Source organism: Lodderomyces beijingensis (assembly GCF_963989305.1).
Source record: "Lodderomyces beijingensis strain CBS 14171 genome assembly, chromosome: 1".
In the NCBI taxonomy this organism is placed as follows: domain Eukaryota; kingdom Fungi; phylum Ascomycota; class Pichiomycetes; order Serinales; family Debaryomycetaceae; genus Lodderomyces; species Lodderomyces beijingensis.
This window is the reverse complement of record NC_089970.1, coordinates 2,542,345-2,555,999: the sequence shown is the minus strand read 5'-3', so window position 1 is coordinate 2,555,999 and position 13,655 is coordinate 2,542,345. Positions and strand designations below refer to the sequence as shown.

At 46.2% G+C, this 13,655-nt stretch overlaps 4 protein-coding genes across 4 annotated transcripts; 2 read left to right on the top strand and 2 right to left on the bottom strand. All coding sequences in view use genetic code 12, as the record gives it.

Moving 5' to 3' along the window:
• Positions 1-54: 54 nt before the first annotated feature.
• On the bottom strand, positions 55-1,629 carry LODBEIA_P10450 (uncharacterized protein; the record flags this gene model as incomplete). Its single annotated transcript, XM_066970890.1, has 1 exon — positions 55-1,629. The coding sequence occupies one exon, from the start codon at positions 1,627-1,629 to the stop codon at positions 55-57; it is 1,575 nt and encodes a 524-aa protein (XP_066827983.1).
• Positions 1,630-6,497: 4,868 nt separating this feature from the next.
• Positions 6,498-9,212, top strand: LODBEIA_P10440 (uncharacterized protein; the record flags this gene model as incomplete). The annotated part of the gene is made up of 1 exon (XM_066970889.1): positions 6,498-9,212. The coding sequence occupies one exon, from the start codon at positions 6,498-6,500 to the stop codon at positions 9,210-9,212; it is 2,715 nt and encodes a 904-aa protein (XP_066827982.1).
• A 329-nt stretch (positions 9,213-9,541) lies between these two features.
• On the top strand, positions 9,542-10,207 carry LODBEIA_P10430 (uncharacterized protein; the record flags this gene model as incomplete). Its single annotated transcript, XM_066970888.1, has 1 exon — positions 9,542-10,207. The coding sequence occupies one exon, from the start codon at positions 9,542-9,544 to the stop codon at positions 10,205-10,207; it is 666 nt and encodes a 221-aa protein (XP_066827981.1).
• Positions 10,208-10,338: 131 nt separating this feature from the next.
• LODBEIA_P10420 (uncharacterized protein) lies at positions 10,339-13,326 on the bottom strand (the record flags this gene model as incomplete). The annotated part of the gene is made up of 1 exon (XM_066970887.1): positions 10,339-13,326. The coding sequence occupies one exon, from the start codon at positions 13,324-13,326 to the stop codon at positions 10,339-10,341; it is 2,988 nt and encodes a 995-aa protein (XP_066827980.1).
• Positions 13,327-13,655: the final 329 nt, after the last annotated feature.

The following is a 13,655-nucleotide window of genomic DNA, read 5'->3' as shown; positions in this document are numbered from 1 at the left end:
ACGGATTTGACGTTTGCTAAGATAAAAATTCTCTTTTATGACGAGATCCTATTGCTAATACATGTTGATGTTAACGCCGTCGTACACGGACATCGTCAAGTGCGACATCTTCTTTGGTGGATACCCAATGTTTGGATCCAGGCTCAAATGTGGGAACTCTTGAAGCAATCTGGTTGTGATGTACGACGCCTCGGTGAGGGCAAACTGCTGGCCGAGACAGATCCTTGGACCACCGTTGAAGGGAACAAAGCTCCAGCCCAATTTCCTGGCCTCTGGCTCAAACCATCTCTCGGGTCTAAAGCATTCGGCGTCCTTGCCGTAGTACTTTTCGTCGCGGTGCAACGCGTAGCATGAATAAACAACATTTTGGCCTTTTCTCACCAAGATCGGCGACATGCCGTCCTTGCCGCCACCGCGAGGCAATGTGGTGTTTCTAGTGGCGATTCTGAAATTTTGCGGCACCGATGGGTATAAACGTAAACACTCGTTGAGCACTGCTTTCAAGTACTCGCAGCTTTTCAAAGACTCAAAAGTGATTTCTTCGATTCTGGCCTCGGCGCCCGAGCCAAATTTGGAATACAACTCCTGCTTCAACTTGGCAAGCACGGCGGGGTTTCTGGCCAACTCAAAGAATACAAAGGACAACAACCCGGCAGTGGTGTCCCTACCGGCAACCATGATGTTGAGCAACTGGTCCTGCAACACTTTTGCATCTCTCGTGTGTTTAGCCAATTCGTAAAGGAAAACGTAACCATTCTGTTTCTGCAAGTCCTCTTGCGTGAGAGTCAAGGTCTTTTCGACATAGTAATGGGCAAAACGATGGACAATCTTGTTGCATTGCTGGAATTTCTTGCCATTCAAGAGCCAGTAGAGGTTTTGCATCACCGCGCGCGAGGCCAAGTAGTTTTGAGAATAATTGAACGCTTCTGCAAATTTCTCCTTGCCTTCGAAATCGCCCGAGTTGGGGCGCATGCCAATCGACGAGTCTCGAAGAGACTCCACCGACTCGCCAAAGAGAAACTCCGTCGAGGTGTCCACGGTCAATCTGAAGAACAACTCCTGGATATCAAACGTTTGGCCTTGGTTTTTTCTCACGTGTTTGAAAAAGACTTGCATGTGGGGCTCCAACATCTTGACATGGCTAACTTGCTCTCGTGCAAATTGCGGACGCAACATGTGTCTGGAGTCCTTCCAACCTTGGCCGTCCAAGGTAAAGATACCGTCGCCAAGCAAGGGCAAAAAATGGGCATGTCTAGTTCCCAACGAGAAATCGGAAAACTGGGTAGCAAGTATCGCCTTGATATTTTCGGGATCCTTGGTTGATAAAATGGGGATATTGAATATTTTAAACATGAAAGTGGGCACATCCGGGTTCTTCAACTCCTTATACCTTTCAACCCCAAAGTCTATGAGTTCACCACTAGCTTTCTTCCTGATAAGAACAAAGGGCGCATGGAAGCCGGCCCAGCCGTCAGTTTGGCAGTTCGTAATGGGCTTTGCTCCCAATTTCCTTGTCAAGTATGACTCGTACAATGTAGCTATCATCTTGTAGATGATCAACACCACTGGTACAACGACGTACCATGTAGTAGCATACTCATTTATCTGAGAACCCAAGAATTCCAACATTATGCTTGCGTCTGACCAGATATGTGAACAGCGGACAAACAGTTGTCTAAGCCTTTTTGAACAATCAAAAAAAGAACAAAAAAATAAGTGTGCGGTATATATATATATATATATCTATGTTGGTATAGGTTTAGGGAGCTGAGCAAGAGATGGACTTGCAGCTTCAGCAAACGTGAGAACCGTGATGCGATTACCCCATTATTGAAATTAACTTGATGAGGATTAAATACGGTGATGTCTCGCTCTGGCTCTCCTGCCTTCGGAGTTAAAATTGGCATGAAAATATCGTCTTGGCTTTGTGCAACTGAGACTCTGGTTATTCTTTATTTATCACATGTAACACGAACCACCCTCAACCCCCTTCCTCGTAGCCCCCCAAGGCCAACACCAACACCAACACCAACACCAGCTACATCACCGTGAGTTGCGTCTGTAATGAAATGGCGATACTTTTTTTTTCACTGGGCTTAGATTCAATCAGGGCATACGACTGGTGGTGCTACTAGAGTGTGGCAGCGTTCGCGCTTATGTAAAATTCGGACAATAGAACCAGCAGCTTCGACAAGTGGGACAGGACAAGAGAATAGAGCTCCGCTGAAATAAGGGGAGACGCATCACTCCGTGTATATTGAGGCATCCTCAAGCAGCCTGTGCCGCTAATGTCGTGTTTACGGATTCCATGGGAACCCACCACACACATACAAGCACACCCACATTATCCAAGTTGTGGTGAAAAAGTTTGCACTAGTTGTGGAGTTGCAATACCTGAACCGTGTTGGTCTTAATCTTCGTGGTCAATTTTCCCCAGCTCATGTGAAACGCGAGACGACGAGCAATTTGAGTTTTTGCTCTCTGCTTTGGCAATCGTCACCGTTTCTTGTTCAGTAGCGGATAAATATTGATTCAGCGGATATGAATTCTGGAACACGGCGGACAAATATGCATTTCCCAAAAGTCTCGCCCACCCGCTCCCCGCAATTTCGATTGTCAACTCCGCGCGCTTTAGCGCTGATCAACAAAACGATTTCTAACTCTTTTTAGGGACTCACACGTCACGACGGAAAATGATTCTAGGGGGGGTGGGGGAGAGGTTCAGACGGAGAAGATGTATATTTCCATGAATGATTGGTGGATGATGGTAAAAGATCATCGCTTGTTATTAATACTAGCATGCATGCAAGGTTCGTGTCGTGGACAACAAAAAAAAAATGGGAACATTCACGTGCTAAAAAGAGAGATGGTCCTGAATGGCAGATACATTTCGTCCCTCCACCCCCTTTCCCCTCCCCTCCTTTTTCTCGTAAGGATGATCTTCCCCCACCTTCTAACCAAAAGGTCTAGGATCTCTCTCCCTTAGCCATGAAACGATCTTTCTGTCAATAGTTTTTTTTTTTTCAAATGGAACTCTTGTTACAATGGGTGAAAACAGCAAGCTTATTGAACATAATCTTTCAAGTCCGCCAACTTTATTTACACGCAGCTCAACCTAAAGCTTGTGGAAAACAGGCTGGTAATGTTTTTTAATTGTCCACCTGCATCGCTGTGACGGTGCGTGAACTTTGTAAACGCCACTTACTTACCAGTCTCGAACGGGGATTTTTGAAACCTCTCGGAAACACAGGACTCGCACGGCTCAGCAGTTGAGCTATGTTTATAGATACCGAACAAGTGCTAAATTAAGCTCAGTTGAAGTTCGGATCTGCCAGCCATCAATTTTCTCGTGGTGGTGGTGTTTTCAAGCAGGACTGCTTTCTCGACTTCGGGTGATTTTGCATGCAGATACTTGAAAAACCTCTCCGTAAGTTTTGGCCCAACCACGTCAAAAGAGAATATCCCTAAACAGAGACAACTTCATGAACAAAGATTTTACAATGAAAATGACTCAAACGACGAGAATAACAAATTCGGACGCCATTGCTCTAAAGATTGAAGCAAGCGTAAATGTCCTTTCTTGGCTATATATATATTAATCGAGAGAAGGAATTTGCGCAGCGCAAAATTTAAGGGGTGAGGGATAGGGGGCTCAGCCCGTTGATTTAGCAGACTCCAAGACGTATGTCACCTGCGCTCAGAAAGAAATCTACTATGTACAGTAGACCTAAAAGGGTGATTCGGGATTGGGTGGCGCAACTACTTGGCTCCTCTGCAAGGCTTTGTTTCTTAATGGTCCAAGTTTCTACAAAGTCGACTTTTTAGGGTCTCGTGAAATCCCGAGGGGCTTTATATACAAATTTCAATGCACCAAAAAACCAAATGCACTCGTTTCGCAAGGAGGATTGAATCTATAAACATCACACACTGCAAATCCATGCATCTCATATGGACATTGTCAAGTCTGACACTTTCCCTCCGGTGGTATTCAAGCTGTTGCAGCTACAATTTTGTTCCAGCCCTGGGTCGGACCCATCTCTCGGGTCGGAAAACACCAGCATTCTGATCGTGTTGCTTTTCTCGTCTCTGCGCAAAGCATATATTGAGTAAAGACTTTTTTTTTTTGACCTTTTTTACATACGATCGAGGGCGGCGACTATTCGCCAGCACAGTGAGGCCAGGTTGTGTTTCTCAAATTTGAGCTCGCCAACTCTAAGGTCAACTCTCGAAACCAACTCTTGCAAACAATTCTACTTTTAATTTAGCAAAACACCTCCGCGGGTTATAGTCAATAACCATGGAGGTTGCTTTCTGCGTTAACCAAAACTTAGCCACACGACGTATGATGCTTCGGCAAATTGGAAACAAAAAATGAAAGTCATTGAATCTCAAACTTTCACTTTCAATGGTGAAAAGACAAAAAAAACAGCTTCTGACAGATCTAAACCATTCAAAAAAAAAAGTCTCTTTCTCATCCAAGACAAAGTGTGCCCTCTTTAATCAGTTGCAACACAGCCTGGGATTTGTGAGTTGGAACAGGCCCTACGAAGCACGTTTCGTTTTCCTTTTTTTTGTTGTTTTCCTTTTTTTTTTTCTGTCTGGGGATTTGGAATCACAATTGATTTTTCGGAGAAAGGTGCCCATTCACTTTGTATCAAAAAAGGAAAAGATCCCAAGAAACACACCGGTGGTGAAACAAAAAAAAAAAAGACAGCTTCCTAATCGTCCCACTGGAGTGAATGTTCGCTGCCATCTTTGACTGGTGGGTTAGGAGTTTCCTTATTGGAAAAAAAAATTTATGTGTTGAAGATTGACATCTGTCAAAAAAATAAACGGGACTCATTTTGCGTTGCAAAATTAAACTTGTGGTAAACAATTCGCGAGTAAATACCTCAGTGTTGGGACCCTGCATGTGCACCAGATACATATGGAGAGAGAGAAGAGGAGGTTTTCTTCACGCTTCAATGCGTGGACTCCTTCTACTGATCAAAACAGCCTCATTAGCAGTTGCTTGAAAGAATGAGAAAGAAGTTGGCTCGCAAATTTTTCATGCGACGATACTCCATCTATTGTTGCCTCCCGGGCATCCAGCACCCGCACCGGTAAACTTGCTGCAGCACTTGAGACGAGCTTGTCTGCAACAACGGACTGTTTTGTTAGTTTTGCGGCTGGATACGTGAAGTCATAAGTCATATATGCATAATACACACCAAGTGACGTGTGAGGAAGCTCCATAGGATAGTTGAGAGAAACAAAGTCAAAGAAGGAGCTCATCCGCGTCGAACAGCCACTCTTGCTTCCTGGAAAAGAAAACCCGACGAGACGAGACGAGACGAGCCAAGGAGAAAAGCTCCATCGCAAGGTCTAGCGTTTCGTGTGTTAGACCCCGCAAATAAAAAAAATTCGTTGAAAGCTTTTGGCGACGGGAGGGGTTGTTTCTACAACAGATTCGAACAAAAGAATTACGAGTCTCACCGCCCCATGGAGCGTATTAACAATCAAAAGACAGATTCAGAGAAAGATTCGGTACACCTTGAAATTGCACTCCACTCACTCCACTCACTCCACTCACCTCAACCAGCCAACCCGTTGCGCCTGCAGGTTCTACCAACAAAAAAAAAAAAAAAAAAGCGTGGGCGCCGCCAGATATGACCGCGAACCCCCCTCCCCCCCCCCACACTATCGCTGCGGCATCTGGGAGATGATTTGGTTCCCGCATTGCAATATCAAATCTCATCAACGAGCCCGGGATTCTCCTGCTGCGTCCGTCAGACTGTGTGTGTGCCTCTGTGTGTGCCCCTCTATGTGTGTGTTTCTCTCTCCCTATGTGAGTGTATGTCTGCATCGGATCGATCTTCCACAGAGAGCTTTGGCTCAGTTAAATAATTTACCATCAACAGAAAAAAAAAAAAAAAAAAAGGTCAGGTGTCGTTTACGTGTCCTGAGAATCGAACCAATTCAACATCCATCAACAACAACCACCCACAATTTAATCAATCAATCAATCAATCAATCAATCCATCAACCAAGAGACTGACCGATCATACACACAAGCATAGATTTTCAAAAAACGTGGCTCCCCTTTAGCTACATCGTATGAATTAAGTCCACCACACACTGTGTTTGCCACCCACGACCACCGCGGCCTACCCCCCACTGCTCGCCCCCTTCTTTCCTTCCTTCATATCTCTACTCTCTCTCCCACCACATACATTTTTTTAATTGGACGAGAAGGTCGCACTAACAACAACGACAACCACCACCAAAACCACCACTAACACACCGCCATCAACGGAAAAAAAAAATTTTTCATAGAGGAGAGGAAAGGAACAACAAAGATCCAAACTGCAATAGTTAAGACGCGGTCTGCGAAAGTGTCCATCGACCATCAACAAGATTTTCAACAAGACACCGTTCTCTCCAAACCGCCCAAAAGTGCCAAGCAAGAGGGGAAGAAACCATCTTCAAAGTCTCTGGGAGGGTGTTAAGTCCCGGCAATGGCGATTATCCCAGCGAAAAATGAAAGCAAATCTAAACAACATGCAGCTGGTGCGAGATTCCGTCAGAGGAAAATCTCGGTTAAACAGCCGTTATCGATATATAAACAGCGGGATTTGCCTTCACTAGATGCGTCTGAGTTGGAGCCGAGCCAGGTGCATCATCTCCATTCGAACAATATAGGCCAGCCGCCGCGTGATATCCATGCCGTGGAGACAGGAGTCGACAAGAATGAAGAAGAGGAGGTGCATTTGCAAAAGGTGATCAATGCGGCTCAGAAGGCGTTGTTGAGTCTGAGCTCGAACAAATCTAGCGACGTCTATATCCCTACGCCCGATGCGTCCAAAATATGGCCCGATGCGAGCAAGTACTACCAGGACCAAAAATTCAAGGAACCAGAGTCCTACATCAAGTTCAGCGCCACGGTTGAAGACACCGTTGGTGTTGAATACAACATGGACGAGGAAGACGAGCAGTTTTTTGTGCAAGTGTTGCTGAAATTTACCCCGACAACCAAGAAAAAGCTGGAGCAGAATCTAGCCAAGTGCACCGAGTTGGAGTTTGAGACCATTTGCGACCGACTAGAAAAGACAATTGAAAGCCGGCAGCCGTTTCTCACGATGGATCCTTCCAACATTCTTTCATATGAGGAAATGCTCACTTATATCATGGACCACTATCAAAGCACCGTCAAGTCGAGCAACCCGTACCTGGAAACAAGCCTTGGCAACATCGACTATCTTTCGACTTCAACGTTGAAAGAGCGGCTATCGAAGGAGATTAACTACAACCCATTTACAACCATCTTTGACCGCGACCAAGAACACACGACTTTGGTGCGGCCAATCTCCAAGTTGTTTGAGCTTTTTGGAAGCATCGTTTACGAGCATTGGAAAAAGAGAAAGATTGCACGCAAGGGAAGAAGCATACCGCCAACTTTGAGGTTTGAAGACCCAAATGCCAATGAAAAGGACAATGACAACGATCCCTATATTTGCTTTCGAAGAAGGGAGTTTAGACAGGTTCGAAAGACTCGAAGGGCCGACACCGTTGGCGCCGAGCGTCTTCGCATGCTCCAAAAATCCTTGCACCGCGCTCGAGATATAATCATGGGTGTATGCGAACGAGAAATTTTAAATCTCGATAATTTGCAGGCAGAGGTTGAGATTTTTAAGACTCGTTGCGAAGCAAAGAAGCTCAAGAGAGAATTGGGAGTTAAAGGCGACGACTATTTATTTTTCCCACACAAGAAGCGGAAAATCATTAAACCAAAGGAGGACGAAGAAGAAAAGGAAAAACGCAAGGAAAAGAAGAAATTGGAAGCGGAAGCCGCCGCCGCCGCAGCAGCAGCAACAGCAACAAGTGCCAGTGCCGCAGCAAATGCCAATGCAAATCAACAAGTGCAACATCTGCTGCAACAGCTGCAACATCAACAACAACAACAACAACAACAACTACAACTGCTGCAATTGCAAGGACAGCAAAGTCTGCAGCAAGATGGCACAACAACCAACCAACCATATGTCAAACTACCAGCCGCAAAAGTGCCCGATATGGATCTTGTCACTGTGTCGGTGGTTTTGAAGGAGAAAAACGATACCATCAAACGCGCAGTGTTTGAGAAGCTACGCACGCGGAAGGAGCAAGACAAGGGATTTGTCAATTTCACCGATGATCCTTATGAGCCCATTTTCGATATCTCGACAAACCACCACACCGAGGAGACCAGCCACATTCCATATTCGTCGATTGCTGCCACCAATTTCTATCAGTTCAACACCTCCAATTACCTAGACGATGCTTTGAGGACATTTTTGAAAGACAACAAGCCTTTGCCCGGTGTGCGCACATTTAGCGGCAAAAGCGGAGAGTTGATTCCAACAAAGGCGTTTCCACACATTCTGTCAATCTTGCACGAGAAAATGTCAAACAACAAGTACAAGTCCACGAGCTACATTGCCAAGTTGTTGCAAAATATAGAGACCAACAACTATGACAATTACTCACACGGATTTGTCAAGGAGAGCTTGCACGAGGCCCAAGTAGACGAAGATGAGAATGCCAAATTGTCGGAGCCAGTAATGCGACTACGCAAGAGAGCAGGGCGCGCAGGCAGAGTGTTTGTCGATCGGAGAGGCCAACAGTCGCTGGATGTTGTTGACGAATTTCTCAACATCAACGACGAAGGCGCCGCGCCAAACGTGTATGACAGTAATGTTGACGTTCTCAAGCGGTTGCGATCCAACTGGAAGTTTGACAGCGACTATTCCGACCACCAAAGGGGCTTGCAGGACCCGTTTGGTCTCGATCCCTCGCGTCTCAATAACATCAGTGACGACACACAAGCCATCCGTTTTGGGTCGATGTTACTTTCGAAATCCTACGGTTTATTGAAGGAATCAGTACAGCAAAAGCAGCAATCCTATCTCCAGCAACAGCGAATGCGCCAGCTCCAACAACAACAACAACAGCAACAACAGCAACAACAGCAACAGCAACAACTTGCAAATAGACAGATACAACTGGCGGTAACGAGTCAAAACCAGAGCCAAGAGCCCACAAACCACCAGTCTTCCCCACCATCGCATGCACAGAAACGACTCAGCCCGAATCAAAACAAGAACTCCCCTGGCTTGATCAACAATTCCTCCACCAAGCCACTATCACCAACTCAAAACTCATTAAATAAACCAACCCCACCACCCATCCATTGAATCGGGACTCTTTAATACCGCGAGGTATGTATGTACTATATAATAAAGAAATAAAGAAAAAAAAAAAAAGAGAAAAAGAAAAAGAAAAAAGGGTCTAGATGACCGTGGCGTTGTTGAACTCTGGAAAAAAAATTGTGGTGGTTGCTTTCCGCAAAAAGGAGTGTGGTTGCAAAATAGAGGCCACACAGAAAAAAAAGAAGAGCAACACACATAATCATGTACCTCAGTTTTGGCCACATATATAGTAGACGGGAAACCTCCTAAATTTCTCTCATCTAACTTATAGTTGCTCCTGGAGTGGTTCACCCCTTGATCAAACAGCAGAAACTATGCCACCGGTCAAGGACGTGATCATATTCGGAGCGCACGGACTCATAGGCCAGCAATTGATCAAATTGATCTCGCAAAAACCGCCACTCAAGGCAACAGCAGTGGTGAGAAACGAGACACAAGCGCAAGCAATTGCAAATTCAAACGTCACTACGACATACTTGACCCTCGACCAAGCTTCAGTCGCTGACATATCGCAGGTGATAAAGGGGCACGACGCAGTTGTAATTACAGTAGGGTCTAGAGGCAAGAATCTTTTGCAAGTGGACTTGGATGGAGTCGTCAAGACATTTGAAGCGAGTGTCGACGCCAAAGTTCGCAGGTTGGTCTTGATCAGCGCTGTTCGCGCAGAGAACCGCGAGTACATCGACAATTCCTCCATCAGGGACTACTATATCGCCAAGCACTACGCCGATCGGATCTTGATCAATGAGTTTGGACACAAGTTGGACTATACGATTGTCAAGCCCTCGGCGTTGACAAATGACGGCGCAACGGGCAAGATCAAAGTGTTGAGTGACACTGACGACAACTTGGGCAAGATTGCAAGAGCCGATGTGGCGCAACTGCTCTTGGACGTGTTGGACTTGGAGGAGACGTTTGGCAGAAGCTACAACATCACAGGTGGAGACGAGCCAATTGACGACCCTAGCACCTGGAAGTAGAATAGACTGCACCGAAATAAACGGAACGAAAACCATCATTAAAAAAAAAAAAAGAGGTTTGTCTATCTGTCTATTACTACTATTTTCTTTTTCTCTTTTAACAACAACCAAAAAGCACGGTACGTACAACTCTAAAACAACCCTTCGATTTGTCCATCGTCGTTCACTTCAACGTTCATGAATCCAGCATGGGTGGGCAATCCCGGGATGGTCATGATCTCAGCCGCCAAAGCGTACAAGTAGCCGGCCCCGGCTGAACATCTCACTTCTCGAATGGGGATAGTGAACCCGGAAGGAACACCCTTCAACGTTGGATCGTGGGACAAGGAGTACTGGGTCTTGGCTATGCAAATGGGCAATTTGTCGAATCCTTGCTTGGTGTAGGTGTCAATCTGCTGCTTGGCCAACGGAGACAACTCAATGTCCTTGGCTCCGTACATCTTGGTGGCAATGGCGTTCAATTTGTTTTCCACGGTGTCGTTGACGTCGTACAAGAATTGCTGTTGTCCCTTTGGCGACAATTGGACTGCCTCGACGACAGCCTCGGCCAATTTTTTGGCTCCCAATCCTCCTTTGGCCCAATGGTTTGATTCAACAGCGAAATCCGCGCCGGCCTCGAGGGCCAATTTCTCAATTAGTTTAATCTCTGCCTCGCTGTCGGTTTCAAATTGGTTGACGGCAACCACCACAGGTACATTATACTGCTTGATGTTTTCAATTTGCTTGGCCAAGTTTGCACAGCCCTTCTCCAAAAACTCCAAGTTTTCATTCACGTACTCGGCAGGTAAAGATTGGCCGGGCTTCACGTCTGGGGCGCCCCCGTGCAACTTCAATGCTCTCGTGGTAGCAACCAACACCACGGCATCTGGCTTTAACCCAGAGCTTCTACACTTGATGTTGAAAAATCTCTCTCCGCCCATGGTGAAATCAAACCCGGCTTCAGTGACAACAAACCCAGTGTGGCCATTGTTGATTGGGTTCGCTGGCGACGTCAACTTCAAAGCAACCTTATCGGCGACGACCGAAGAGGCACCAATTGAAATGTTGGCAAATGGACCAGCGTGGACAAACACGGGAGTTCCTTCAACAGTTTGCATCAAGTTTGGTTTGATTGCATCCTTCAACAAGGCGGTGATGGCACCAGCAACGCCCACGTCTTCAGCGGTGATTGCTGCACCACTTCCCCTTTGCGTGCCGATAACAATGCGCCCGACTCTTTGTCTCAAGTCCTTCAACGAGTTTGAAAGCGCCAAAATCGCCATCAACTCGCTCGCCACCGTGATGTCCATTCCTGTTTTTCTGGGTGGATACTTGCTGGCTTCGTTTTTAGCTTGTCCAATGGTGATTTCGCGAACAAACCTATCGTTGCAATCAACGACACGCTTGATGGTGATGGAGTCGGGGTCGATGTCCAACTTGGCAAATTTTTCAATTTCCTCAGGGGTCAAGTCATCAGGATTGGTCTTGTCAATGCGTAACTTTTCCAATCTCTTAAGCATCGATGGGGTAAATTTCCTTACACCTTTTTTGGCAGGCACCAATCTCTTGAAGAAGCCACCAATGGTCTTGGAAGTGGCTTCATGGAACATCCGGGTGTCAACAGCGGCACAAAGCAAATTCTGCGCGGCGGAAATAGCATGAATGTCACCAGTCAAATGCATGTTGAACTCGTCCATGGGAATGACTTGAGCGTACCCACCACCTGCAGCGCCACCTTTAACGCCAAAAGTTGGCCCCATCGAAGGTTGTCTCACATTTGCAATGGAGTTGTAACCCAACTCGGCACCGAGCGCTTGTGCCAAACCCATTGTTGTGGTGGACTTGCCTTCACCCAATGGAGTTGGTGTGATACCAGCTACCAACACATAGTAGCCTTTATCCTCAGCTGATCCTTCAACTTGCTCATCAAGTCTTTCAATCACCGACTTGGTGTCGACTTTGGCCTTGTAGTGGCCATAAGGTTCCAATTCCTTATCGAGAATTCCCAATTCTTTAGCTACACGAGTGATCAATTTCGGCTTTTGTGCTCTCGAAATGTCGATATCGGATGGCACGGGGGTCTTTAAATCCAAAGGAAGTGCCTTAAAGCGGTGCTCGTGTGCCTTTTGAGCATGCAAAACACCAGCGTCGTATACATTGGAGCACAACATAGCCACAGTCATGGGACCAACTCCACCTGGCACGGGGGTGATGAACCCGGCCTTCTTGGCAACTTCATCAAACGCAACATCGCCCACCAATTTTTTCTTCTTTTTCTTTTCTTCGCCATTGGCAGCTGACGCATCGTCCTTATAATTGATACCAACATCAATCACCACTGCGCCTTCTTTGACCCACGAGGCGTTGACGTACTCGGGAACTCCCACAGCGGCAATGACGATATCAGCACGAGAGACAACCTCGGGCAAGTTTTGAGTATGGCGATGGCAAATCGTGACTGTGCAATCTTCATTCCTCAACATCGTAGCAACTGGCGTGCCGACTATATCCGATCTGCCAATGACAACGGCATTCTTGCCTCTCAAGCTGATTCCCGTGGTCTTGATCAACTCGAGGATACCGTTCGGGGTGCAGGGCTTGTAGTATGGTTGCCCTCCTCTCTTTGACAACTGTCCAATGTTGTAGTGGTCAAACCCGTCCACGTCCTTTTCGGTCAAGACGGAATTGGTGATTAAAGTCTCGTCAATGTGCTTGGGCAAAGGGAGCTGCACGAGAATAGCATGGACTTTAGGGTCTTTGTTCAACTTGTCTATCTCTTCAACCAAATCCTCCTGGCTTATATCTTCGTCCAACTTGAGCAAATGCGAGCTGATGTTTGATTTTTCTGCAGCTTTCAATTTCGACTTGACGTAGCTCGACGAGTCTGGTCTCGAACCAACCTGAACAATCGTCAAACTGGGCTTGAACTTTAATTTTTCAAACGCCGTGTCATGAATCCCGTAGTGCTCGCGATTGTAAGCCAACACCTTCTGCGCGATATCCTCGCGTATCTTGGATGCTAGCTGTGTCCCGGACACCACAACGGCATCCAATCGAGTTCTGGATCCGGAAAATGCTCTTCGCAGCAGAGCGATGAGTCCGGATTGCAAAATTCTAACGTTGGTCCTCTGTCTCAACATTTTGCAAAAAAAAAAAAACAAAAAAAGACGGCTTTTGTTCCCTTTTGTTTGCTCTTCTTGGCAATTGGCGATGATAGAATACTATCTGTATCTGTGGTAGGAACAGCTTCTGACTTCAAGCCAGAAAGAGGGTTAGAAGGAGGGGATATATAAGGAGAAAGTCAAGCGTATGTGCTGGAATAATCTCTTCCTGACCTAATTCCGAAACTTTTAGTGCAGCTGTTCTTCCCTAACTCTGCAGAGGTAAAGGAAAAAAGAAAAAAAAATTATTCGCAGCAGCCATTACGTAAGCAATCGAGATGATGATTCATTTCGGGTTGACATGTATC